The sequence below is a fragment of the Primulina tabacum genome, chromosome 17 (genome assembly GCF_025594145.1).
Source record: "Primulina tabacum isolate GXHZ01 chromosome 17, ASM2559414v2, whole genome shotgun sequence".
In the NCBI taxonomy this organism is placed as follows: Eukaryota; Viridiplantae; Streptophyta; class Magnoliopsida; order Lamiales; family Gesneriaceae; genus Primulina; species Primulina tabacum.
The window spans coordinates 8,584,248-8,611,293 of record NC_134566.1 but is presented as its reverse complement, the minus strand read 5'-3'; the positions used below and the strand labels follow the sequence as shown (position 1 = coordinate 8,611,293).

The 27,046-nt window shown below is 36.3% G+C and overlaps 1 protein-coding gene and 1 long non-coding RNA gene across 2 annotated transcripts; one reads left to right on the top strand and one right to left on the bottom strand.

Moving 5' to 3' along the window:
* The first annotated feature begins 12,492 nt into the window (after positions 1 to 12,492).
* Positions 12,493 to 13,104, top strand: LOC142530406 (uncharacterized). The gene is made up of 2 exons (XR_012816150.1): positions 12,493 to 12,692; positions 12,935 to 13,104. It is a non-coding gene; the product is annotated as an uncharacterized LOC142530406 (long non-coding RNA).
* LOC142530405 (dolichyl-diphosphooligosaccharide--protein glycosyltransferase subunit 2-like) lies at positions 13,046 to 21,902 on the bottom strand. Its single transcript, XM_075636237.1, has 19 exons — positions 21,668 to 21,902; positions 21,064 to 21,256; positions 20,886 to 20,975; positions 20,520 to 20,582; positions 20,332 to 20,401; positions 20,047 to 20,111; positions 17,534 to 17,588; positions 16,457 to 16,584; positions 16,227 to 16,342; positions 15,876 to 15,945; positions 15,448 to 15,549; positions 15,234 to 15,323; positions 14,987 to 15,135; positions 14,487 to 14,598; positions 14,329 to 14,412; positions 14,046 to 14,126; positions 13,710 to 13,934; positions 13,478 to 13,600; positions 13,046 to 13,310 (listed from the first exon to the last, which is right to left on the bottom strand). The coding sequence occupies exons 1-19, from the start codon at positions 21,808 to 21,810 to the stop codon at positions 13,194 to 13,196; spliced, it is 2,076 nt and encodes a 691-aa protein (XP_075492352.1). The 5' UTR covers positions 21,811 to 21,902; the 3' UTR covers positions 13,046 to 13,193.
* Positions 21,903 to 27,046: the final 5,144 nt, after the last annotated feature.

Below are 27,046 nucleotides of genomic sequence, written 5' to 3'. Positions count from 1 at the left end.
TTGTGGCCCGCTAATTGTTAGCACAAAATATTGGCAATACTACTTCATTACCTTTTTTGATGACTATTCAAGGTATGAGTGTGTTTATGAAACACAAATCTGAAGCATTTGAAAAGTTCAAATAATTCAGATCTGAAGTAGGAAAACATCTAGAAAGGAGTATTAAGACACTTCGATCTGATCGAGATGGAGAATACTTGAGTGCTGAATTTTTGGGTTATCTAAAAGAGAATGAGATTCTCTCACAGTGGACTCCACCAGCAACACCACAATTGAATGGTGATTCTGAACGTCGAAATCGAACCTTGATGGACATGGTTCGATCCACTGATGGGATTCACTGAATTGCCTACATCGTTTTGGGGCTTTGCGCTCGAAACTGCGGCAATGTTGTTGAATAATGTCCATACTAAAGCAGTGGATAAAACACCATATGAGATATGGATGGGAAAAACTCCCAAATATTCTTACATGAGAATATGGGGATGTCCTGCTTACGTGAAGCAGACAGTGGGAAACAAATTGGATAGTAGATCCACTTTGTGCTACTTTATAGGATATCCAAAGAATTCTGTTGGATATTATTTCTATCATCCCAATGAAGCAAAAGTGTTTGTTTCAAGAAATGCCACCTTTTTAGAAAAGGAATTTCTATTAGATAGAAAAGACAAGATGATAGAACTTGAAGAAATTCAAGATGCTCCCTCAACTATAGAAGTTGAACCCATTTCCTAAGAACCAGTAGTTGAAGTACAAGCCTCTAGAAGGTTTGATAGGGTTATTAGACCACCTGCAAGATATACGCTTCTTCATGAACAAGGCCATGATGAGTCTTGTGTTGGATGTGATCCAATGAATTTCAAAGAAGCAATATCTGATACTGATTCTACTAAATGGCTTGAAGCCATGCAGTCAGAAATGGACTCTATGTATTCAAACCAAGTCTGGACATTAGTGGATCCACCTGAGGGAATCGTTCCCGTAGGATGCAAATGGATCTACAAAAAAAGCTTGGGCGGATGGGAAGGTAGTGACATTCAAAGTAAGACTGCTTGGAAAAGGATATACTCAAAGGCAAGGAGTTGTCTATGAGAAAACTTTTTCACCAGTTGCTATGTTTAAGTCCATTAGAATACTACTAGTTATAGCAACATAGTATGACTATGAGATATGGCAAATGGATGTAAAGACTGCATTCCTCGATGGAGACATCAAAGATGAAATTTATATGTCTCAACCTGAGGGATACACATCAGTGGGAAGTGAGCATAAGGTATGCAAACTTCAGAGATCAATATATGGTCTCAAACAGACGTCAAGGAGTTGGAACCTCAGATTTGATAGCACTATCAAAGAGTTTGGTTTTACTAAGAATCCTGAGGAACCATGCGTGTACAAGAAAATTAGTGGGAGTGCAGTGACATTCCTGGTACTTTATGTTGATGATATCCTACTCATTGGGAATGATGTAGGATTATTGCAATCAACTAAAGTATGGTTAGCCAGTAAATTCTCCATGAAAGACATGGGTGAAGCATCCTACGTATTGGGAATACAAATCTATAAAGATAGATCAAAGAGGATGCTCGGCCTCACCCATGCCACCTATATCAATACCATTATAAAACGATTCTCTATGGAAGAGTCCAAGAGAGTATACTTACCAATGTGTCATGGTATTACTCTATCTAAGGCAATGTGTCCCAAAACTGATGAAGAGATAGAGATGATGACACGGATTCCATATGTGTCAGCCATTGGTAGTATCATGTATGGTATGATATCGACACGTCCCGATGTTGCTTACGCTCTGAGTGTCACAAGCAGATATCAGGCAAACCCTGGTCCACTACATTGGAAGTCCGTGAAAGATATTCTTAAGTACTTTAGAAGGACTAAGATCTTGTTCATGGTCTATGATGTGGAGAATTGAAATTGGAAGGCTACACTGATTCTAGCTTCCAATGTGACGTAGATGATTCGAAATCGACCTCTGGCTTTGTATTCTTGCTTAATGGTGCGGCTGTCTCTTAGAAAGGTTTCCAAGCAAGACACTTTGCGGATTCCACCACTGAAGTTGAATACATTGTTGCATCTGCCGCAGCAAAAGAGGTAGTTTGGATGAGGAATCTTGTCCAAGAGTTTGCGTTTTTCCTAATGGAGTTGATCCAGTCCCGTTGTACTGGGACAACACTGGTGCCGTTGCGCAAGCAAAGGAACCAAGGTCTCATCAGCGATCCAAACCTGTACTGAGGAAGTTCCACATCATACGGGAGATTGTGGGAAGAGGAGACATATCGGTCGAAAGAGTCCCCTCTACAGATAATGTTGCTGATCCACTTACATAGCCCTTGCCAGGACCATTGTTTGAGAAGCATCGCGAAGCAATGGGATTAAAGTTATGGGTAGTTGGCTCTAGGGCAAGTAGGAGATTGTTAGAGTAGATGCCCTGCAAGCCAACGGTTGGCTAGGAAATTTATTGACTCAAATATAATAAACAATCTTTATTTTAATATAATTTAACTTTTTATGGTCTTGTTATAATTTATCTGTATACCCATGCAAACAGCATAGATAAAGTCCTTCATTATGCTTTAATACAAATGAATCGTAATTCGATGTTGAAACTCATTTGTAAACACTGCATATTCTAAATTCGTTCCTAGTCGATTCAGCCGCCTAAAATAGGGATAAAGGTCGCTTGAGCTCGAGACTAGAATCTGTGATGTTGTGTACTGCATTTCTTGGTAAGGGCATGGAGATGTCCAAACATGCAAATGGGTAGTCATATGATGATTATACCGAACAACCCTCCCTCGAACTTTCCAAGTGGTTATCATTCATCGAGAGGATAAGTCCGTGGTTATGATTGTACACCATTAGTCCTTACGACCCGGGACAACACTGAGCCTCTATATGCTAGGGCTGTGCATTGACTCATTTACCGGCTCCAGGAGAGTCATCAGGTGGCGAGGTTGGGTACAGTTGCGACACATATAGGAGCCAGTGCATTGTAGTCGGAGATTCACCGCTCACCTACGGGTGTGTGGATATCCTATGTGATCTGATGAAATAATAGTGCATGGAATCTCTGGCCAGAGTATGAGATGTACGTTAGAGAAGGAGTTCTCAAATAGTACACGCGATGCCACTATTATAGTTATCACATAGTTATCGAATTATTATGCAACCCTCGATGAACTAATAGTTGCAGATTCGATCGGGATATATGAGATGAAGGGACCGTACTGTACGCTAATCATAATCGACTGGTTCTTACAGGCACTATCAGTGATACCTAGGAGATCATGGGGCGATGCTACTAGACGCTCTTACCATGATCCAATGGGTGCAATCAGAAATGAGTTCTGACATTCTTAATCAAGGTGTTGATGAAAAGAATGGGGCTAACTAGGGTAAGCCCGAATAAGAATAAATATTATTCAGAATCACAAAGAGTTGTGAACTCACGGCTAGCTGTATCCCTGAATCATTGAGGGTCACACAGGCACTGGATCGTTTGTTCCCGTTGAGAGAATAAATTCAAGAAGTTGAATTTATATTATGATGTCGTAAATTCAAGTAGTTGAATTTTGAGAAAATAAATTCAAGGATTTGAATTTATGAGATAGTAAATTCAAGGAGTTGAATTTATAAAATTTGATAATTTAATTTATTAAACTCAAAAGTTGGGTTTATTAAATATTAAATTTTTGAGGTGATAAATTCAAGGAGTTGAATTTATAATTTAATTATTAAATTCAAATGTTGAATTTATAATGGATTTAATTTATTAAGCTCAAAAGTTGAGTTTATTAAATATTAAATCAAATATAGTGGGAAGTGTGTTTAATGGGCTTGTAGGAGTACAAATCCAACACACTAAATAATTAGAGCTCGTAATGGACTTTGATTAATTAATTAAACTAGTTGGACTAGTCCAATTAATTAACCAAGCCCATTAATATTAATTAAGAGGCTCATGTATTATTTTATGGTAATTAGGTCATGGAGGTTTTATTTAAGTAGGAGACTTAAACCCTAGCCTCCATATGACACCATAATTTCGAAAATTGCTCTCCCTTTTTCTCTCAAAATTTCGGCCTCCATCAAAGAAGTTTTGATTTATGCCGCCTCTCGATTTTAATCTCCAACGAAAAATCCTTCTATACTTTCTAGTGCAAGTTAAAAGAGGAACAAGTAATCCAGTCGTGGACCGGATTAGGAGATTGAAGAAAAGATTTGAAGAACGTACGTGGGATTTATAACAAGAGCTACGTTCGCTTATACCGGCGTAGTTGGATCCAAGTGAAATTGTTCACCAAAGGTAAAAGATTTAAACATCCTATGTATGTTTAAGTTGTAAAACCATACGAGTGCTCAAACAAATATTTTTATTGTCAAAATAAAATAAAAATTTTAAAACTTCCGCTGCGTCTGGGCGCGTAGAAAACCGAGATCCAACAGAAACATGATACTCACATCGCAGATACGAGTCTCAAACTCGAGTGGCCTTTATCCTTCTTAACGACGGCTGAATCGACTAGAAACGGTTTAAAATATACAGTATTCCAAATATGAGTTTCATGATACTCATCATATGAGCATCTCATATTTTTTGTACTGTTTGTATATTCACGGACTTTATCTATGCAACAAGAACGGATATACAGATAAAGATGTGCCAAAACAATAATTTTGAATATTATTAAATAAATATTGTTTATACATAGAGTTTCAATGTGAATCATTGGCCAACACTTTGATCGACGGACACCTACTCTAACATGGTCCAAATAGTAACTCTTACCTTTCTTACCTTGGATGCCTTTACTTGGAGTTGCTTTTTCTTCCAGGATGGGTGCGAGATCAATTTTTTCCTGTTCTCCATCTACCATTCCAATCTCCTCATGTTGTATGAAAATGACATTCACTTCTCTCATATTCGGGTCCACAGTCTTTGATATTGCGCCTGACGGTTGAACGGTGAGTTGCCTCGTTATCTGCCCAACTTGCGACGCAAGGATTTTCAGGAAAGCACCAATATTCGCCATGTGTGTCTCTAGGTTTTCAAGCCTAGACTCAGTCCTAGCCATCCTCTTACCAGATTCAGCAACAACTGTCCCAACTAAATCCTCAAATGATGGCTTCCCTTCCCCATTTGATGTATTGAACCCCGATGGAGGATTCAACTCATTCTTATTATTTTCATATGAAAAATTCTCACGGTTTCATAAATCGGGATGGTAAGTATTAGGGGGAGGGTTATCTCGATATCCTCCATAGCCACCAAAATTCTCGTTGTTTATGTATTGAGCTTCTTCATAAAGATGTGATTCTTCAACAACAACCGGTGCACCTTCACTCTTTTCTATGCTCACCCTATTCATAGCTGCAATCTTCATAGTGAATGCTGAAACTTGGGCAGTGAGTGATGTAATAGGATCCACAGGATAAACTCCAGCTTTTCTCTTTACTCCTAACCTCTCAGACAATCACTGGTAGCTATTAATAGTCATCTGCTCAAGCAAGCCATAAGCTTGATCAGGAGAATTGGCAAAGATCGTGCCACCAGCCACTGCATCCACAGTTCCTCTTGTTTGCCCATTCAGATCATTGTAGAATAATTCAATGTATACCCAGTTTCAAAGCCATGATTCGGGCACCTCCTAAACAACTCCTTACCGTTCTCATGCCTCATACAACTGCTCTAAGTCAGTCTGCCTAAAAGTACTAAACTCGATCTTCAACTATGCAGACTTTGCAGGGGGAAAATGCTTAGCAACGAAATTCATTGCCAACTCCTGCCATGTCGTGATACTCCCCAAGGGAAGCGATTGAAGTCATCCTCTTGCTTGGTCCTTGGGAGAAAAAGGAAACAAAAGCAGTCTAATAATATCATCAGGTACATTATTAATCTTTACCGTATCTATAATCTCCAAAAAAGTCCTCAAATGAACGTGAGGATCAGCAGTGGCGGTTCCCGCAAACTGATTCTGTTGAACCCTATTTATCAGTGCACGATTCAACTCGAAAATTTTTGCATTTATTGTCCCCCGAGCAATGCCAGAATATGTTCGTTGATAACTGGTTTGAAGTGATCTCTGAAGGATATAGCTTCTAGCGGGTTACATTTGGCATCCTCTCTATTTTCGACCATTGCTTGGATCTCTTCTCTTCTCGCTTTTCTTAAATTTTTTGCAATTCTTTCGATCTCAGGATCAAAGATAACAAGTCAGAACTTTGCGATCTTCGCATGTACTGTCAAACAAAGAAAATGGACAAATCAGTGATTATAAAATAAAATAAAAACAAATCTAAGTTAAAATCTAGACTAATTGGTAAAAATACTGATATAAATTTAAATTTAACACTCCCGTCAAAGGTACCAAAAACTTGTTGAGTATTTTATGCTCGCAAGTGCACGGTTGTCAAGTTTTAATATACGAGAGCAAAGTATCGTTCCCACGAGGAGTGTATAAATAAAATTATATCAGTGCTTCTAATTAAAATAATCATGATTTATCTAGAAGAATCAATTAGCAGGTTTGGTTTACTAAAAATGAATTAATTGAGAATAAATAGGAGTCGAAGAACCGAATTGAGAAATATCAATGAGAGAAAATATCTAGAGCAGTGATTTTACTTAATTTCCACGACAACTATTCTCGGTTGCCATTATATTCATGAATTTCAATCGTTTAATGGCTAAGAACACTTAATTATTTTATTCCCCCTTTCCCAAGTGACGAATAAAGTGTATCATTCAGACTTCGGTTCAAACATTCCTACTAAGAATCTAGGTTCATATGATATATTCAAACAATGATCTTACCTAAGCCTAGCTAAAGTTATACGCCTTCTTAACAATATAAATATTTAACGATGTGTCCTTAATGATCCATAATTCTAGTCCCTCTCCCGAGTTATAGAACAAATCATAAAACAATCAATTTATGGCCAGTAAATTGAAATCGAATGAAACTATAAAACACAATTAAACCAAAGGGAATTCAATCATATAAACAACTGAATCGGAATTATCGTGTCAACGAAGCTACGTCATCCTCTATAATATAAAAGTTAGTTCATAATGAAATCTAAACAAAAACAATGAATGTTTGAAAGTCTAGACATATCAACACAAGAAATGAAAAAGACAAAAGATTAGATAACAAATCAAAAGTGGTGTCTCTGTCCTCAGATTCTTCGTTCTTCGTCTTCGTGATCAATCCTTGTGCTCAAATTCTTCTTCTCCAGCGTGTGCTCTCGTCTCTAGCTGCGTTTTCTCTCCAAAAAATAGCCACCAAGTCTAAAACCCTATTTTTCTTTTTATACATCGTACGGGCCCGTAGATTGAAGCCCATTTGTTGATTCTCTGCTTGTGCTAGCGCTGCGACTAGGCGCCCGTAGGTTGAAGAGGCAGCGCCACGGCGCTTGTTCATTAGCGCCTAGGCTTTATTTGTTTGGCTGTTGTGGCGCCGCGGATCTAAATTGTGGCGTTACGGCGCTTAGTCTTCACACATCGTAGCAATGTCGCGCTTAGTAAGTGGCGCCTAGACGCCTTTTTTTCCCATGTGAAAAATGTCCCTAATCACCATCAATCATCCAATATTTGTTCATCTCCTGGACTACACAAAAACAACAAAAATCAAGCATAATTCTGTTCGAAACTAACATAATTCAAATGGATTCTCATATAAAATAAGTGCAATTCTGGCACATGTCAGTCATAGTGTCATTCATTTGGCAGCTTGTATTTGATAGATTGATGTGCATGGTTTAATGGGTTGGGTCATGGTTCGGGGCTAGTTTAGGACCTTGGACAGTAGGTTGAGATGTGATTCACGTGTGGGTCGAGTTCCGAGTCGGTTGATACATCCTAAGTAGTTCTTTTTAATTCGGGAGTTGTACGCATCCGAATGCAACTTTAGGGGCTGTTTTGGATATTTATTGAGGATGTCGTGGCAGCATGTCCAGAGATGATCCAACGAGGTCTACGATGTTCGTAATTATATATGACGTGGAAAGTAAAAATTTTTTAGGTATGCGATTTGTCTTGTGGCCAATTATGTTTATGGGTTTGATAGCCGAAAAACGTGTCTGGGACATCTTCAACCTCTTCGGGAGAATTATGTAATATGTTCGGGAGTGGACATCCGGTCCAACGGCTGTGGTGATCTCTGTCGGCCCAGTACTTTGGTTTGTTTGATCAGACGATTATGTTATGTTCCACTTGTATTGGACAGAACTATACGCAAAATGTGTTAGAGTAGATTCCCTGCAAGCCAACGGTTGGCTAGGGAATTTATTGACTCAAGTGTAATAAACAATCTTTATTGTAATACAATTTAACTTTTTATGGTCTTGTTATATTTTATCTGTATACCCATGCAAAGAGCATAGATAAAGTCCTTGATTATGCTTTAATACAAATGAATCGTAATTCGATGTTGAAACTCATTTGTAAACACTGCATATTCTAAATTCGTTCCTAGTTGATTCAACCGCCTGAAACAGGGATAAAGGTCGCTTGAGCTCGAGACTAGAATCTGTGATGTTGTGTACTGCATTTCTTGGTAAGGGCATGGAGATGTCCAAACATGCAAATGGGTAGTCATATGATGATTATACCGAACAACCCTCCCTCGGACTTTCCAAGTGGTTATCATTCATCGAGAGGATAAGTCTGTGGTTATGATTGTACACCATTAGTCCTTACGACCCGGGACAATACTGAGGCTCTATATGTTAGGGCTGTGCTTTGACTCGTTTACCGACTCCAGGAGAGTCATCAGGTGGCGAGGTTGGGTACAGTTACGACACATATAGGAGCCAGTGCATTGTAGTCGAGGATTCACCGCTCACCTATGGGTGTGGATATCCTATGCGATCTGATGAAATAATAGTGCATGGAATCTCCGGCCAGAGTATGAGATGTACGTTGGAGAATGAGTTCTCCAATAGTACACGCGATGCCACTATTATAGTTATCACATAGTTATCGAATTATTATGCAACCCTCCATGGCTCGATGAACCAATGGTTGCAGATTCGATCGGGATATATGAGATGAAGGGACCGTACTGTACGCTAATCATAATCGACTGGTTCTTGCAGGCACTATCAGTGATACCTAGGGGATCATGGGGCGATGCTACTAGACGCTCTTACCATGATCCGATGGGTGCAATCAGAAATGAGTTCTGACATTCTTAATCAAGGTGTTGATGAAAAGAATGGGGCTAACTAGGGTAAGCCCGAATAAGAATAAATATTATTCTGAATCACAAAGAGTTGTGAACCCACGGCTAGCTATATCTCTGAACCAGTGAGGGTCACACAAGCACTGGATCGTTTGTTCCCGTTGAGAGAATAAATTCAAGGAGTTGAATTTATATTATGATATAGTAAATTCAAGGAGTTGAATTTATGATAATTAAATTTTAAGAAAATAAATTCAAGAAGTTGAATTTATGAGATAGTAAATTCAAGAAGTTGAATTTATGAAATTTGGAGAGAATAAATTCAAGTAGTTGAATTTATAAAATTTGATAATTTAATTTATTAAACTCAAAAGTTGGGTTTATTAAATATTAAATTTTGGAGGTGAAAAATTCAAAGAGTTGAATTTATAATTTAAATATTAAATTCAAATGTTGAATTTATAATGGATTTAAATTAAATGTAATGGGTGTATGTATTATAGGCTTGTAAGAGTACAAAATCAACATACAAATTATTAAGGTTCTTAATTGGACTTTAAAAGATTAATTAATTAATTAAACTAGTTGGACTAGAGTAATTAATTTATTAAGCCCATTAAATGTTTGATTTAATTAATGGGCACTAAGCTTATATATGTGTGTATTAGGTTTGGGGTTTATTAATGAACACTCATAATTTTGAAAAGACCTAGCCTCCATAGTCTCTCCATCCTTGAAACTCACGAAAATTCCCTCTCCAAGAAGCACAAAATATTTTTTTAGAATCTTTAATTTACTTAATTAATTTGATTAATTAAGTAAAGTGATGATTAGAAATAATGATAAGGATTTGATCCTTATTTGAGGTGAATACCATCCGAGAGCCTTAACAATAAAATTTCAGAATTTTCGGCTCTTCCCAAGGATAATTGTTATTGCTCTCAAATGGGTTTTTTTAACCATTTTGTGTTTTTGATCTCAAACGCAAAACATCTTCTAAATTTCTAGTGCAATTTAGAAGATGAATAAATCTTCTAGTCGTGGACCTAATTTGAATATTGAAGGAAGAAGTTTTGAAGATCGTTCGTAGGGATTCATCAAGAGCTATCTCCGCTAACTCTGGAATAGTTGGAGCCGTGTGAATCGTTCACCAAAGGTATAAAATTTCAACACCCTATGAATGTTTATGATAAAATCATACGAGCGCCCAAAGCAAAACATATTTTGATTGTCAAAATAAATAAAATTTTTAAAATTTTCGCTGTGTTTGGGCGTGTAGAAAACCCAGATCCAACAAAATGATTTACGATTACGATTATGTATGGCGAGCATGAAAATATGATTTTATGAAAATGTTTATTCAGGAAAGTCGCGTTATACATATTTATGCTAATATTATGCTATGTATGATCTATGTTTAAATTAAATGAATTTTATTATGTATTACTTGTTATTACGGTTTAAGTATGTTGAGTCATTAGACTCACTAGACTTGATCGATACACATGATTTAGATGAGGAGACAGGAGGTGGTGACCAGTGAGCAGGTTCGGATCAGTGGCAGTGCGAACCCAAGGACCTTGCAGATCATGATGTTTTATTTATGCATGTTTTAAAACTATTTACTAATTGATTAAATTCATTAGTATTGGTGACAAGCATCTTGAAATTTATTATGTTATATCAGATTCTGTTTCCAAATTAATCTATTCGTTATTAATTGTGGAGTTTATGGCATTCAAATGTTGGAGTTTTATTATTAAATTTATTTTGTAAAATGCATGGTGATCATTATTTTATTTTAAGAGCTATGTTTATAATTAATTATGTAGTAAGAAAATTTTTATTCTTTCGCAATTATTAAAGTAGTATTATTTTAAGTAAGAGATCGTTACAGATGAAGCCCAAGTGACATTTATCTAGTTGAACAGTCATACCAAATCCATATATTCCCTGAAGAAACAGTATGATCAGTTATTAAAGATCAAAGCTTAGCTAAAATATTGGATAAAACATTCCATACTAACATTTACTGAAACTTAAACAGAATGTCTAGTTTTAGCGCCCTACCAGAACATGTCAGAAAGGAAGATGACATGGAAACAATGACATCTGCATTTAGAAACGGATATATTTTGAAAAGATAGCCATTGAAGATTAAAACCTTAAATAGATCGGTTAAACAAGATCTAAGACAGTTAGTTACACCATCTATCTTTGGATTATAAAAGAAAACTTTTCTTCTCAAAAAAGCTTTTCAAGAGTCCAACTGAAATAGGCAGCACACATTGATATATCATTATCTGATCATTTTGAGGATCAAATTTGTGCTAAGAATTTCTCTGTGAAATCTTTGTAATTGAGAGTAAGAACTCTTACTACTCAAAGTATTTAGATTGAAGTTTTAATAAGAGTTTTAATTATGTATTTTTAAGTCATACTGAAGTGGGTGATTTCAAATTGCTTTTAATCACCAAAGTTTTTTAGTGCAAACATTCTGTGAAAAAAAGGGGTAATGTACGAGTGTTTGAAAGCTTCGAACATCCCTAAACAACTTTATGTTTATTTACTTTTCAGTCTACCCTTCTTACTGATTTTTTTGACAAGTAATTTGTTCAACTAGTTTCAGTAAAGCTATTTCCGTACAGTTCATACCGACTTACTTAATGAAACCCAATTGACAAAAAAACAAAAGTTTCAGTGTTGGTAATCCAACAAAAATGTTTTTGAGATAATTTATTCACTCCTTCTAAATTTATTTTCGATCTTAACATGTATACGAGGAAATTGGATGAGGTGAAAGTGGGAGGTATGTCAAAATGTGGGATTGGAGGGGCAGTTGATGGGAACAAATGGGGACAATTCTAACAACAGCTGCATGGCTGAAGGTAGCAGATGGCTGGGATATTAATGCACAAGAGAATGTGACGTACGAATCAATAACTTTTTTGAAGAGAAAATATGATTTAGTTACAAATAAGTTTGTCAATGATCAGTGATTATGAAAATAGGTTTTGTTTTGACAAAATTAGTCTTGGTGTACACGTGTCATGTCGACTCCGTGTTAAAAAAAACTAAAATTTAAGCATTAAAAACAACAAAATAGCTGATAGACAAATATAAGGACAATAAGTGCAATAATTTTGAAAATATATAGCATATATGTTATAAATTAAAGTACTCGCATTTTTAATTTATTTTTTTGAAATATTGAAGTATTCCACTTTTGGACGTGGATTAGATTAGAGGGCAGTTATTAATCAAGCGTTCTCTACCATCTTAATACCAAAATTTACAAGAACTAAGTATCGCCCACATAAAGTATACATGAAACCCGCACACTTGAGAAGTATCACCATGGTACAGTATATGCTAAATGACACGTGGCAAAATGTGGTGGCTGTTGTCTTGTTGACAATGTTGTAGGGATAAAAAAAAAAAATCAGACTGCCTAAATAATTTAGAAGGCTTTTTACCTCGTCGAGTGTTGATACACAGGTATGCGAAACCTGCAAGAATTTCATGGTCTAGTGATATGATATAGTAAAAAGAATGAGACATCGAAATCTAACCCAAGATCATTTGAATTTCGATGTCTCATTCAATGAACGATAAATTGGCTTTAGTGGAATGAGCACTTAAAGGAAGTGGATTTCCATGGCTCGGTTTGGTAATTTTGCTTCGACTTGGGATCCCTATTTTGAAGAAGATAGGGATCCTCCTCGAAGTTTGAATCTATGGGAACAAAATGAGCATCCAAGGCACCACCAATTCGAAATTCGGAGTTGGTGCATACTTATAAAATTCTTTCCATAATGTGTCGATGAACACTTGAGCAGTGACAGTCTAATCCTACGTTCACTAATCCATATATATTTGGAGAAAAATGTGACAAAAATGAGGAATTTTAAGTTATACCAATAAAAATTGCCAACATTTCTCTCTTCGAAAAACAATGGAACCTTCAAAATACCGCTGATATATATTTCAAGCAGATTTCAACTTGGAGGATGAAGTCGCCAGATGAGAAAGTGTTTTGTGCCCCACAAACATCAAGAACATCCCCAGGATTCCAAGTGCCTTTAGGGTTGTGAATAGATCCAACTGCAAAAAAATTGTGAATTCATTATCAAGTTAAAAATGCTTGATAGATAGATTGAAAAAAGAAAAAACAGGCTGAACAAATAATTGCAAGTTAAAATGGTTATTGTATAAAATATCAAAACATGCGGCCAAAAATACTTAAAAGAGGAAAATAATAGAGGCAAAACCTTGAACCAGAAGAATGCATAGAGTGATAGAACAGCTGCAATGCCCAAATGGAAGAAAATAGCAAATGTTGCAGGAATAGTTGACCTGGGGAAATTCTTCATGTTGGCACGCAAGTAGAAGAGCTGTGGAGATGTAAACGCAAGAAATATTAGTCACAAAACAAGGGAACACAAAAAATAGTAAGAACTAAAAAATGCAAATAGGAAGTGGAAATATAAAATTGGAAGTTACCCCAGCCAAGAAACCCAAAAATGGCAAGAGAACAAGACCCAAGAAAACAAGAGAAAGCTCTCTAGGAGGACGCTTCTCTGGAGCCCTAAAAATGTGAGTTATTTCAGCCTTGGGCCCGAATCTAGAGTATGGGTCAACAGACTGCGGAGGAGGGCGAGCTGCCTTTTCAGATGCATCTGGAAGATCTAATTCAATAATGCCAAGAGGTTGCAAGAATGAGTTCTCCTGAAATAGATAAGAAAAGGAACTTAGCTCGACCATGTAATGACATGTATAAGAACTATGGGTCGGAGGGAATATCAGCGGTGCAAAACTTTCACTTCTCGCAACATTTACCATGACAGAGTCACCAACTGTAATTTGAATGTCATATTTTCCAGACAAATAGTAAAACTTCTCGACCAGTCCCAAAAAATCCTTCAAGAAAGAACACAAAGATATGGACAAGTAAGCCATTTGTAGAAATGGTTAGAAATTTAATGTGCAAGCATTAATTCATGGTTCCTCAAAAGTCAATTTGAAGCTTCTGTGACTTATTTCACTCTAAATTGCATCTAAATTTTTTGAAGCCCACATGTAAATGGTGTCACATTACTAGAGAAGGTTAGGATGTACTTACTAAAACAATCTCAAACTTTTTCCCGGAGTTGCTCACCACGAAGATATGCTCAACTCCACTCTCATGTCTTAGTGAGAGGAATGCCTGCTTAAAACATGATAATCAAAACATAAAAAACTAAACGAACAGTTTAAGGAACTATAGATTAGAACACCAACCTGGTGAGGCTTGAAAGCATGTCCAGAAGGAGACGTCAAAGTAAAAGACAACCGCAGTTTCTGGAGATGGTTTGCATATAAAGAAATAGAACTCCCTCCGGATAAATCAACCCTGAATCACAAAATATACAACAAACTAAGCTGCTCTTAACTGCTTGCATAATGAACATAAAAACAATTCCGAAATTTGAATTATTATTATTATTATTATTAAAACTTCGAAAACTGTAAGCCAAGAACCATGATATAAAATAAATATAAGATTGACCAAATACAAGAATTGTGATGAAGGAAAAGAAGATAACTGCCAAGAGAAGACCTGTGTGAGCATCATGTACAATTGAAAAATAAGAAAACATGGTACAACATTGACCACCAGAAGAACAAAGTATGCAGAACAGAAGAGAGAGAACCACAAAACAAGAAGTATATAGCAGAAGAAATAATCAGCCAAATCAGAAAAAAGGATATAACAAAATGAATGGTTTCAAAGGATATACTTTTTGTGCATTTCAACACTCCCAAGATCACTGTCAAGTACCGCAATCTCTTCATTCTCAACTTGAACTACTCCAGTTAAATGTATAGGAACTTTCGTTCGCCCACCAGTTACATATGTTTTCTTATATTCTGGATCATCAAGTACAATCTACTAATTGAAAACAAAGAAGATCAGCGAAAAGAGGATTACTTTAAAGAATACACAGAATATCAAGAGGATGAGCAACATGGTAAAAAAGTAAGTACCTCAAAAGAAAAAACATAGTTCCCGATATCGATATTTGGTGGCAATGTTTCCAACACATGCATTCCACTGTCAGGGTCAAACTTGAGCTTCTGCATCATGGGAATCCAAGTGCTTCAATTTTTCAGGTGCATCGGTCAATTGGAATTTGTAGTTTTTCAAATGTCGTCAAAACAATACTGTGACTGAATAAGCAATACTAAGTAAAAGGAGAACCTGATTAACGACAGAAGCATCTTTTGAACCTGAAACAAAAATTTGCCTGAGATTGACCATCAGTGGTGGAGCAACAGATCCCAAAACAGTGTTGACCCGCACCTACAAAACATGAAGTGGCAAAGTAACAGAATAGACTTGCATAGAACAAATTTCTGAGGTAGTCCGAAGGCAATTTAAGTCGAAGACTTTCAGCAAACATTTTATGAGTAATTATTCTGTTGAGTAATAGACTATGGTCATATGATTGGAAGGAACAAAATTTTGCTTTGAAGCATTACACAAGTGCCAATTATACATATTTTTACATTCACAAATGAAGTAAAATAAACAACTCATAAGGAGAAATTTTATCAAACTGCAAAGAACCTCAAAAAAATGATAAAAAAATAAATCAAAAAAGCAGAGGAGATATTAGAAATATACACCTTAAGCTGGTCTGCCCTTGTTACTGAAAGCACACTTGAGGGAAGTGATAAAATCAAAGGAATAGATCCCCTGAAGAAAAGTGATAAATTTATGATGGTCAATGGTTAACTTTTGTGTTGATGTACAAGTGGCTTCCTAGCAAATCCAAATCAATTATATAATGTGATGATATCCGAATACATCAATCAATAGAAAAGAACTATGTAATATAAATCAGGATCTAACTTGAAATTTCCAAATCAAAACAAGAGTAGCATGAATGCATGATATAGGGGCATTATATGGATACATATACATATAAGAATTAATACAGCACAATAGTCACTACAAAGAAGATGAAAATTACTTGCCTAATTTTTTCCAAACAAGCCAAGGCATCAATTTGGTGATACAATTCTTTTGCACTGCCAGGAACACCAATGCCAAGGAAAAATTTTGCCAAACCCAAAATTTTCTCCCCTGGAATCTGCAATCATCACACCACTGATTTTATATGGTTATCACCTTATTAATAAAATAAAGAATAGCGGATAAAAAACATAAAATTATAAAGCAGTATCATAGCTCCTGAACAGCACACATTTAAACTTTCAGAGGTGGCTCCAGCAAGAGCTGAGATCCCATGGACCACAGAAGAGGAGGCTGAAAGAGGGCCCTGATCTCCATGTGAGCCAAGAAGCTTGTCATCAAAGTAACAAGCCCCATCATCTAAAAAGAGTAAATTTACTCAGAAGTAAGTGACAAAAATAGCATGATTGAATCACTGGCTAAGCATTCAGAAATAACCTGAGAAAAAGGGCCAGGTTGCTAATTATTTGTTGGTTTCTAAAGACAAATCGGGTAAAAAAAATAGTTTTTCGGTCACGAACCCACCGTTCTTATCCATATTAAAGTCAATCATATGTAACCAAACACAAATTATAATTACTTATCATCCGGATCTTATTAATTTACAAAAAACTGTTCAAATCATTTGCTGGTCTCAATAACATCCGATGAACAACGCAGTTCAGAACATAACATTTCAGAATGTCAAGAAACCATTTTAATACTCCTAATTCAAAAAACAACAAAAACAAAGGAGCATTAACAGATTGAAACTTGAAAGAAAGATGCAGTGAGAGAAACCATTTTATATCATACTCGATACACTCTTGATCTCAGCCTCTCAGTCCTGCGATATGCATCATGGGATGATGATCAAACATCAAGTAATTACTAATGCCATTAAGTTTTACTGTTCAAAAATGCATGTACATCGATCTCACATTACTACGATGAAGCTTAGATTGAGAACTACTCTCATACAAGCATAGGTAACAAAGAAAACATCGTGTTATTTGGTCCACAAAGAGAGAGAATCTAAATGCATTTCAGCCATGAACAAGAATCAAACTCAAAATTTTTATGTAGCACAATTTGCCTATGTCACACAATCTCATCATCTCATGGCCCATGTAGAGAAGAAGACAGCTATCCCATAGTCAAATTTCAGCCAATGTCGTAAGACAGTGGTTTCTTCTTTGTCATCACAGTTGGTTTGAAAGATTAGTTCAAATGCTAACGCTAAACAAGATAAAATTAAGGATATTTACCAGTAAAATTACAAGTAAATGTACGTAAAGAAACAGTAATTAATCACAACAGCAACACATACCGTATCTTTCGATGCTATCAAAAAGCTTCACTATATCATTTTTCAAATTAGCAACCTGGAAACAAAGCAGGCATAGATCAGGATGCCAGAAACAACTAAATGTACTCCCCTTCAAAAGTTTTTGGATAGAGGAACATATAAGGAACAATGAATGAGAAGAGACTCACAATAAAGTGTATAGTATTAAGTCACGATGGTTGGCTTAGCCCAAATACATGGTGCTTTAGGCAATGAAATAGTCCACGGACACAGTTTCAGATATAATTGCATAAAATATAAAATTAAAAGTATGAGCCAGAAGCATTTGAGTGAACATGAATAATAGATCACCCAAATATTAATCAGTGACAGGAAAAAATCCAATGGGTTCAGTGAATTCTCAACAGGAAAAGAAACGGGCTGATGAATTAAGAACCTTTGATATTAATTCATATTGATTACATAGCTTACTTTAATATACCCAAAAGCCAGTACACGGAGACTGCATGCATAATTTAATGAGTTTAATTTAAATGATTGTTAAATGGATTGAATGGCGCATTCAGCATTTTTAATTTAGTTTAAATATTTATATGTTTATTTTCCCTTGATTTAATTGTATTTCTCGAGTTTAAGATTTTCAGACGAATATTCGATGTTTAGCCGGGGATAGGAGACCGGAGACGATTAAGGTGCAAAAATTAAATGTTGTATTTTTATTTTAAGCCAAGAAATTATTTATTTTAAATGATTTATGAATTTTTGCATTTTAAAGTCAAATTTAAATTATTAGATGAATTAAAATATTTTTAAGCATGATATTAGCAAATTTCCATAAATATGATATTTTATTCTTTGGCATGATGTTTAATATTTTATTAAATTATTTTAAGACATAATAAATTATTTAGTTAGTATTTAATTAATTTGCAAAGTTTTTAAAAAATAAAACAGACAAACACACACTCGCGAGGTGGGTCTGGTCTTGGTCGTTTATGGGCTGGTCGGGTAGGAAAGTCGCTTGAGACAAAAAGAGACAGCACGCGAGCTTCGGGTGTCACAGCCGGTTGCTCCACGACGTCCACGTGCGACCTGATTTGGTAAGGACCATATCCGTGGCTTGGTTAGGGTATAAAGTCATGGTCTAGGATTTGGTTAAGGGCTGGTTCGAGCCGTGGCAAGTTTGGAGCCAAATAAAACCCGAAGGTGTCAAAAAGGGCCGAATAGAACCCAGAGTTGCTTGTCTTGTTTCGGGATGGTTTGGGGCTGTTCTAGAGGTGATTCTAAAGCCATGGACAAGGTGTTGGGTTGCTGATCAAGGTTGAGTCGAGTCCCGAGTCGTGGAGGCAAGTCGCAAATCGTTTTATTTATTTCGGAAGTCATGCGGGTAAGATGCAAGTTTATGAGATGTTTTGAATTGAAAATTAAAAGTAGTGGCAGCGGGTCCGGGGGTTGATCCAAACGAGGTCCACGACGTTAGTAAATAAATATAACGTGCAAAAATATTATTTTTGGGGTACGTAAGTTGTCTTGTGGCCAAATTATGCATCTACGGATATGGAAACCGGAGAACGTGTCCGGGTACCTTTCCAACTTACCTTATTATTATCTTATTATTGGTAGTGGATATCCAGTCCAATAGCTGTGGTGATCCTTGCTGGCTAAGCGCTGTGGTGTTAGTTTGATCAAATGAATTATGTTATGGTGTCACATTTCAATGAGCAAAACTCTACGCAAAATGTTTAAGTTTATGTTATGTCAAGTGAAACATGTTTTATGAAAATATTTATGCAGAAAAGTCACGTCATATTCATTTATGCCTCTATGTAATTTACGTATCAAATATGTTTAAATTACATGAATTTTTATTATTTAACATTCGTTATTCACGGTTTATGTATACTGAGTCTTTAGTCTCACTAGACTTGATTGATGCAGATTACGTTGTTGAGGAGACTGGAGGTGATGACCAGTGAGCAGGCTAGGACCATAGGCAGTGCACGCCCGATTGCCTTGCAGTTTATGAGCTTTATGCATGTTAAAACTGATTTATACTCTATTTATTTTATTGCATTCTGGTTGGGAAACAAATTATTTCTTTGTGTGTTTTTAATATTTTACGGATGTTGACGTGGATCATTTTTATGCCTCAAAATATTCAAAATTTGAATTATTTATATTTTTTTAAAGTTCGAATTTTAGATTTATTTGTTTGTAATTTTCGAAAATGATGTGTAGGTATTTATTGATATTTCTTTGGGTGTTTTTAAATATTTTATGGATGTCGACGTGGATAATTTTTATGCCTCAAAATATTCAGAGTTTGAATTATTTATATTTTTTTAAAGTTTTTATTTTAGATTTATTTGTTTGAAATTTTCGACAATGATGTGTAGGTTTTTATTGAGTTTAAAATTTAAGAGTTATGAATTTAATTAGATAGAAAAATTTAATTTTCCGTATATTTTAAGTAGTAAGCGAGGGTCGTTACAATATGTTTTAAGACAAATGAGACAGACAAACATAAGGCTCACCAGAGAACGATCAATCTCAGAAGATGCTAAAGAAATAACTCCAGCCAGGGTTTCAAGTGCTATCCCTATATAAGGAAACGGGATAGAAAGACAATGAGAAGATGGAAAAACAACAGAAAGTAGAGACGATTCAAAGCTGTAAACCCAAAACGATGAACCAGCTGGTAACAAAATTATGATTAGCAAACAGAGGAAATTTACGATCAATGATGGTCATAAAAAGAAAACCCCAATATTATGTTATAGTGCCAGTAAAGACCGAAATTCTGTTATGTAAGTAATTACCAGCAGCCTCAGTGCTAGATTCAGGATTGTTGGAACTATATCTCCATCTTCCATCACTCTGGCTGAGATCCTGCCAAGAATTCAATATCGCTTAGGCCTTGAGACAATATAACATATAGACACTTCTGTAATGGAAACCATATCAAACTGAATGGTGAAGTGTGAACTACAACAAATCCACTATTCACCTTCAAAGAACGGAAAATTTTATCAGCATCTCTAAGATGAACATCGCTGTTGGAAGTTTGATCCTGCATATCAATAGCAAACATGCAAAGATGAACCTCAGCGCAGATCAGGGATACAAAGAATCTTAAACACTGGTAGAAAAGATTGACGGAGAACCAAATTAATCTCTATCATACCCCTGTGAAGCACAGCAGATTAGTTCAAATAAAATTGACAACATGTGGAGAAATTATAATAATAGATTTATGGTACAAGTATGTTTCTTGTTTTCTTTCTCCTTAATGAATCAATTATCATTAAAGTGGTAATATGATTGTAATACAGAAGGCTTAAATTATTCAGACTTCATAAACGATATTCATTACCTTTACAAGCAGTAAACTTCCTATGGAGTAGTAGAAATCAATAAGTGATCTGGCACCATTTAAATTATCCTTAAATCTATATGAAATTTCCTGCAAAAATAGTAAAAGACACGTGTTAGACATTAGATGAGTACCGCATCTCAACAAAAACAAAATGATAGGACAAGATTTACAATACCGCAAACGCCTCGTCATTGAGCTCACATTTCAGTATGCCATTAACTCTTAAGGCATTGAAAAGATCCTCTGAAGCTGAAGAAGTTGAACGAAGGGTTTCAGCTACAGATGCACAAGCAGAAGCTCTTACATCAGGCTTCTTATCAATTCCAAGAACCTCAAATGTTCTTAATGCCTCATACATCACTTTCAGGCTAACAAATGTGTAAGTGAGATTAGCATCTATCAAACAGCAATTCATGACTAGCCTTGCAAAAGAATCTTGAAAGCTGTGAAAAATTCTCTCAAGAAAAATGATAAAGAAGGGAGAAAACACTACAAACAATTAAATAGCATTAAAGGATACTAGATACCAAGCATAATTTCAGAAAGTTGATTTTTTTCAACTTGATGGATGACATTTTTCTGCGCTACCCCCAGGTAAAACCCTATATCAGTTTATCGGAAACCAAAATAAACATTCACAAACCCCATTATTTGTTCAGATCAAGAAAAAATAATCCCGCAAAAGCTCAAGAAAACGATTGAAATTGCAAAATCTCATAAAAAATGCCATACACCCTATAAAAATTAAAAAATCAAAATAGATATGTTTTTTAAACTACCTTCCAAAAGATCCGTCGGATGGGTACAACAGCTCCAGTGCAGCAGATCGATGGGAATCGGACACCGAGTTGAAGACTGCCGATTCACACATGGAAATCAATAACAACAATGCTAAAACCAGAAACCCTAAATTCCCAGCCATTTTTAAGGCCGAGTTTTGTTAATTGCGGAGAGAATTTTCGAGCCTCTGCTCAGTGACTGAAATCCAAGGAGGTTTATGGTCAATGGAACTATGGAAGGAGATTTATCCGAATTTCCAAATATGACCCAGGCAATAGACCAACCCGGCCCAATTATAATTGGGCTCTAGATATTCGCAGCCCATACTGGGCTGGCCCATGATAATAATTACTAGAAATATATTTCTAACGTATTAATCATTTCAAATTTTTCGTTATACAAAAATTTGGCTAAAAAATTATTTTAGATACTCTTGCCACCAATATTCTTTCTAATCAAAAGTTAAGTTTGTTATATTTTTTGAATTTCCTAAAACACTCTCTATCATTATTAAGTATTCTCTTCCCAAGCACAACACTCACACTTATCCTCTCAATATTAGGGGTGATCAAATTTTGTTATCAACCGCCTGACGATGTGGCTAAGGATATTTTATGATTATTATTTTTAATCGAAATTTTTTGAAAAATGAAGAAACAACGGTATAATTAAATTCAGGCGGTTGATAACAAAATTTGATCACCCCTAATATTGAGAGGATAAAATGCTGGATATCTTATACAAAATGTTGGATCCTTCACTTCAGAAAGATCTTTGGGAAGACCTCTGACCACCTTCAGTGCCACTTCTTTGTTTGAATACACTTTGCCAAGTGCATTTAGCTCATTGATAATACCACTGATCCTCTCATCATAATCATGCATTGATTCACCAGTTTTCATCTTGATGTTATCAAATTTCTGAACAGCAACTGATAGCTTGTTTTCTTTTGTTTGTTCGTTTCCTTCACACAGCTGGATCAGTTTCTCCCATATCTTTTAGCCAGTTTTACACATCTTGATTTTGCTGAAAGTGACTTTATCCAACATTTTGTATAAGATATCCTTAGCAACATCGTCTAGGTTGGCTTTCCTTTTGTCCTCAGTTGTCCATTCTTCTCTGGGCTTTTCTATGCGATGAGGTGCCCCGTCAGTAATGGCAACTGCTGTATTTGCTTTCAAAATCTTCATGGGACCATCAGTGATGACATACCACATGTTGTCATCTTGTGCAGCTAAATGAGCGAGCATTCTGATTTTCCAGTCGTCAAAATCTTCTATGAAAAACATTGGTATTTTGCTAAATGAAGACATGTTGATCAGTTTGAAAATAAGAGTATTCTGATACAAGATTCAACAGCTCTGATACCACTTGTTAGGATCGGTTGATAGGTTGAAATGTGTTTATAAGGGGGGTTGAATAAACACTCACGATTTTTATTGTCTTTTCGAATGAAGTATCAGTTCTGTAACAAACTGAAACTAGGAATCTTTTCAGTCAATGACAATCAGTTTAACTGATAACAGTTGCGGAAATAAACTGATTGAAAGATAGAATAAATAACTGAAGTAATAACACAAAGATTTATGGATGTTCGGAGATTGAAATAACTCCTACGTCACCGCTTCTATCACAAGGATAGGATATGCACTAAAAGACTTTGAGCGATACAAAACTTGTATAGACCCACTTCAGTTTGGACTTAACACTACCAAGACTGAAACTCTTAATTTACTAAATATTTTACAATTCTTCGACTGAACTTAGCACAACCGATCTAATTAAAGATCAAATATTGTTCTTGTATGCTCGAAAAGTAGCCTCAAATGCTACAGATAAATATGATAAGTTGAGCTTTTTGATTCTTGAATAGGTGCGATAAATTCAGCAGAGTAACAGCAAGCTTAAGAGAATTGATAGATCGATTATTTTTCTCAACTGTTCTTCTCACCTATTTATAGGTTTCTTTTCAACGGTAACATTAAATATTATTTGAATCTTTATATCTATTGATTGCCACGTCAATATTCTTCTGACAATCGTACACTGTAATATCTGAAATACGACGTTCCACTACAAGTTGCAGTCTGCTTTGTACTGTTGTCGCTTGAATGTCCTTTTCAACTGATGACGTGTACAGCTGAATGATCAGCTGATTTGCTAGTAAGCTTACAACTGAATATATCAACTGATCAGTTTCCAACTGATCAGCCAGTTGTCTTCTGAAGTTCAGTTCAGCTGTTTCAGTTGCCTTCGATAAACTGCGCATTAATCTTCAGTTAGGCAACTGTCAGTTGATTAGCTAATTGATCAGTTAGTCCAATTAATCACTTAGTTTGTCAAATAGCCGAAATTAAGTTTCCAACAATTTCTCCCTTTTTGGTGTTTGACAAAACTTGTAAAGTATGAACTGATCAACTGAACTCAAATAAAATTCTTCGAATTCATTGTAGATAATATAACTATTTTAATGTACAGATTCGTACAAAGAAAGAAAATCAGGATCTAATCTATGTACAGATTCGTACAAAGAAAAAAGAATCTCTGTTATGTCTTCAACCAGCAACTGAAATCTGTTGATCTTCATATCTTCTTCTTCCCTTTGTCTTCTTCTGTCTCTCTAATTTCCCCCTTTTTGTAAAACTCATCAACCTTTCTTGACAAATTTGGCGCATCTGAAGACAGATTAAAAACTGCATTCATTAGGATATCTTGGAGTTAATCCATTCGTTTTGAAACAGTACTTTCCAGATAGTCTAGACGTCTTGTCACTAATGCTTGCGTCTGGAAATGAGCTTCAACTGAAACTATGTCTTTGCGAAGCTCGTCCTCTGAAAGAATAAAGAAGTAACATCCTTCTAAATTTGCTGCAGTCTACCCATGGTATTATCCTTAATAGAATCAATCCTCATAGTGTGCAGAAATTGCGTTGATCGGATGTCAGAAATGGAAGTCATTATACCGAGGAGGTTGGTCTGAGTAGTTGAAATTTCTTCGAACAGATACTCGGTTTCTATTGTAATGCTTGGAGACATGGCTCCGGAAGTTTCTGGTTGCTCTCTGTTTTCTTCATTGAAAATGACTAGAGCCATCGTTAGTTTTTTCAGTTGTAGTATTGACCATTTCTGATAGAACTGCTTGTTGAGACTGTGGAGGAGAAGATGTATCAGTAGGAGGGTTCGAAGATGCTTCAAGAGGATGATCAGTTGAAACAGCAGTTGGTTACTGGGATAGAGTGCTCAACTGATGCTTCGGTTGGCTGAATGATAGAAGGCTGATCAGCTGGCACTTCTTCAGTTGCAACTGAGTGCAGCTCTCTTCAGTTGCACTCAGTTGGTTCCAAAACTGCCTATTCAGTAACAACTTCAGACTGAATTGGCTCTTCAGTTTGGTCAAAATTAGCCTTCTCGGCTGGTTCTTCAAAATTAACAGCTTGAAATGCTGGTTCTTCAGTCATGGCAACATCTTCAACTGATCTTGAAGTTTCCAGCTGAATATCAGAGGTTACTAATTTGATGACCTCATCAAGATTGGCCAATGATAATTCAGCTCCTGAATAAGGCGTTGGATCAGCAGTTCATGATGGTATAAGTTGAGCAACTGATGTGGAAGGTTCAGTTGCTTGTTGAGCAGTTTCAGCAACTGTTTCCTTGGATGGCTCTTGAACTGACTGTTCAGCAGGCTCTTCTTCAGTTGATAAATCTTGGGAGGCCGCTGGAATCATCAGTTCTTGATTCATTTCCCAGCTTTTGATCTCCATTTGCAATGCGAGAAGATCCGAGTCCAGCTGGTTATGCACAGCTGTATCATTGAATGCGGTTGGACTGGTAGGATCATAATTCAGTCGCAATTCAGCAACTATCTTTTGAAGCTTCTTAGCTCTCAGTTGATTGAAAAAATAATTCTCTCTCTCCAGAGCCTGAACAATTGTAAAAGCCTTGACTACCCTCAGAACAACAGCCTCCAGATCAATAAATTTCTTCAGTTTAGATTTCTTCTGAAGCTGTTTGGCAAAGACTTCTGTTCTGAACTTAACCCATTCATTGTAGGCCTTGAGCTTGTTCTCTGCAAACTCATTGATCTCTTGCCAAATAATATCAATGTGAGTTTGGATGGCATTGGTTGTCCTGGGTTCTTCTTGCAATTTTCCTTTGCCTTTAGAGTCAGTCAGGGCATGAGGAATGCTCAACCCTGATGTAGTTGCATCAATCTTTTCTCTGATCACTATTCCCTTAGGTCTGGCAGTAGGTAGGGAATTGTAGCCAGCAATAGTGATCAATGGAGCCTTAACTCCAGCAAGCTTCTTCTCGTCACCAGATTCGGTGACTTTCTTCTTTGTTAGAATGGTAGATAGAGGCAACTGATCCTCAGTTGAGGGTTCAGTTGGAACAGCTTTCAGTGGAATATCCTTGATAGGCTGTTGAGCCCCCGACTGCATCAATCGTTCAGTTGGGATGGTCCCAACTGCAGCAGCAGGTTTGGTCTTTAAGGTCCTTGGTTTCTTGATGACTTTAGGAGATGGAGTCCTCTCAAAATCAGTTTCACTGACAATCAGTTTGCGCTTGATTGTCTTCTTTTTCTGCACTGACTTGGGAGCCTCCTGCGTCCCAATCTCCTTCTTGAACTTTAATAACTTCTCAGGAGATATGTCCAGTTTTGGCTTCGGTGGCTGGACATTCGTGGCGTTGAAAATTTTCATCTTTGATGACTTTTCAGAGTCATCAGTGACCAACCCTTTAACTTTCAGCAAATAGTTGAGTTGCACTGCATAACCTTTGGATTTGCTTAGCCAATTGAAACATATTCTTCAGGATATTGAAGATAATGTTCCTCCAGTTCATCTTTCTTCCAGCCATAATAGCAGTCATGGCCTGAAACTTCTCAAGAGTCAGTGCAGCAAAGGATCCAGCCGTTGCCAAGAGCCCTTTGGCTACTATATCTGCCACAGTTGTACTTCTGGCTTTAGCTCCTTCTTTGAATTGAAAACTTTGATTTTCCGACCATCAGCAGATAAAATGGTTTGCATCTCCTTAATATCAGATGCCTTCACTTCAGAAAGGTTAACTAGCCCATCAGTAGGCAGTTGGAAAAGAACTCCTCCTCAATGATCAACAACTTGCCATTTACAGTAGACGCGATAGTGCCAATTGTAGCGACATATCCGTTGACATATAGTTCCTGAATCTCTTTGACATAGATTTCTTGGGAAGATAATCCCAGAAATTGTTTCAATCCAGCTGCTTCTAGTTTCAGAAAAACATTCTTGACTCCTTCGTCTTTTACAGTCAAGACTGAATCAAAGTCAATCTCCACAGCGTACATGACATGAGCTGGGATCTGGTTTGCCATTTGATCGAATGAAATCTGCGAAAAAGAAA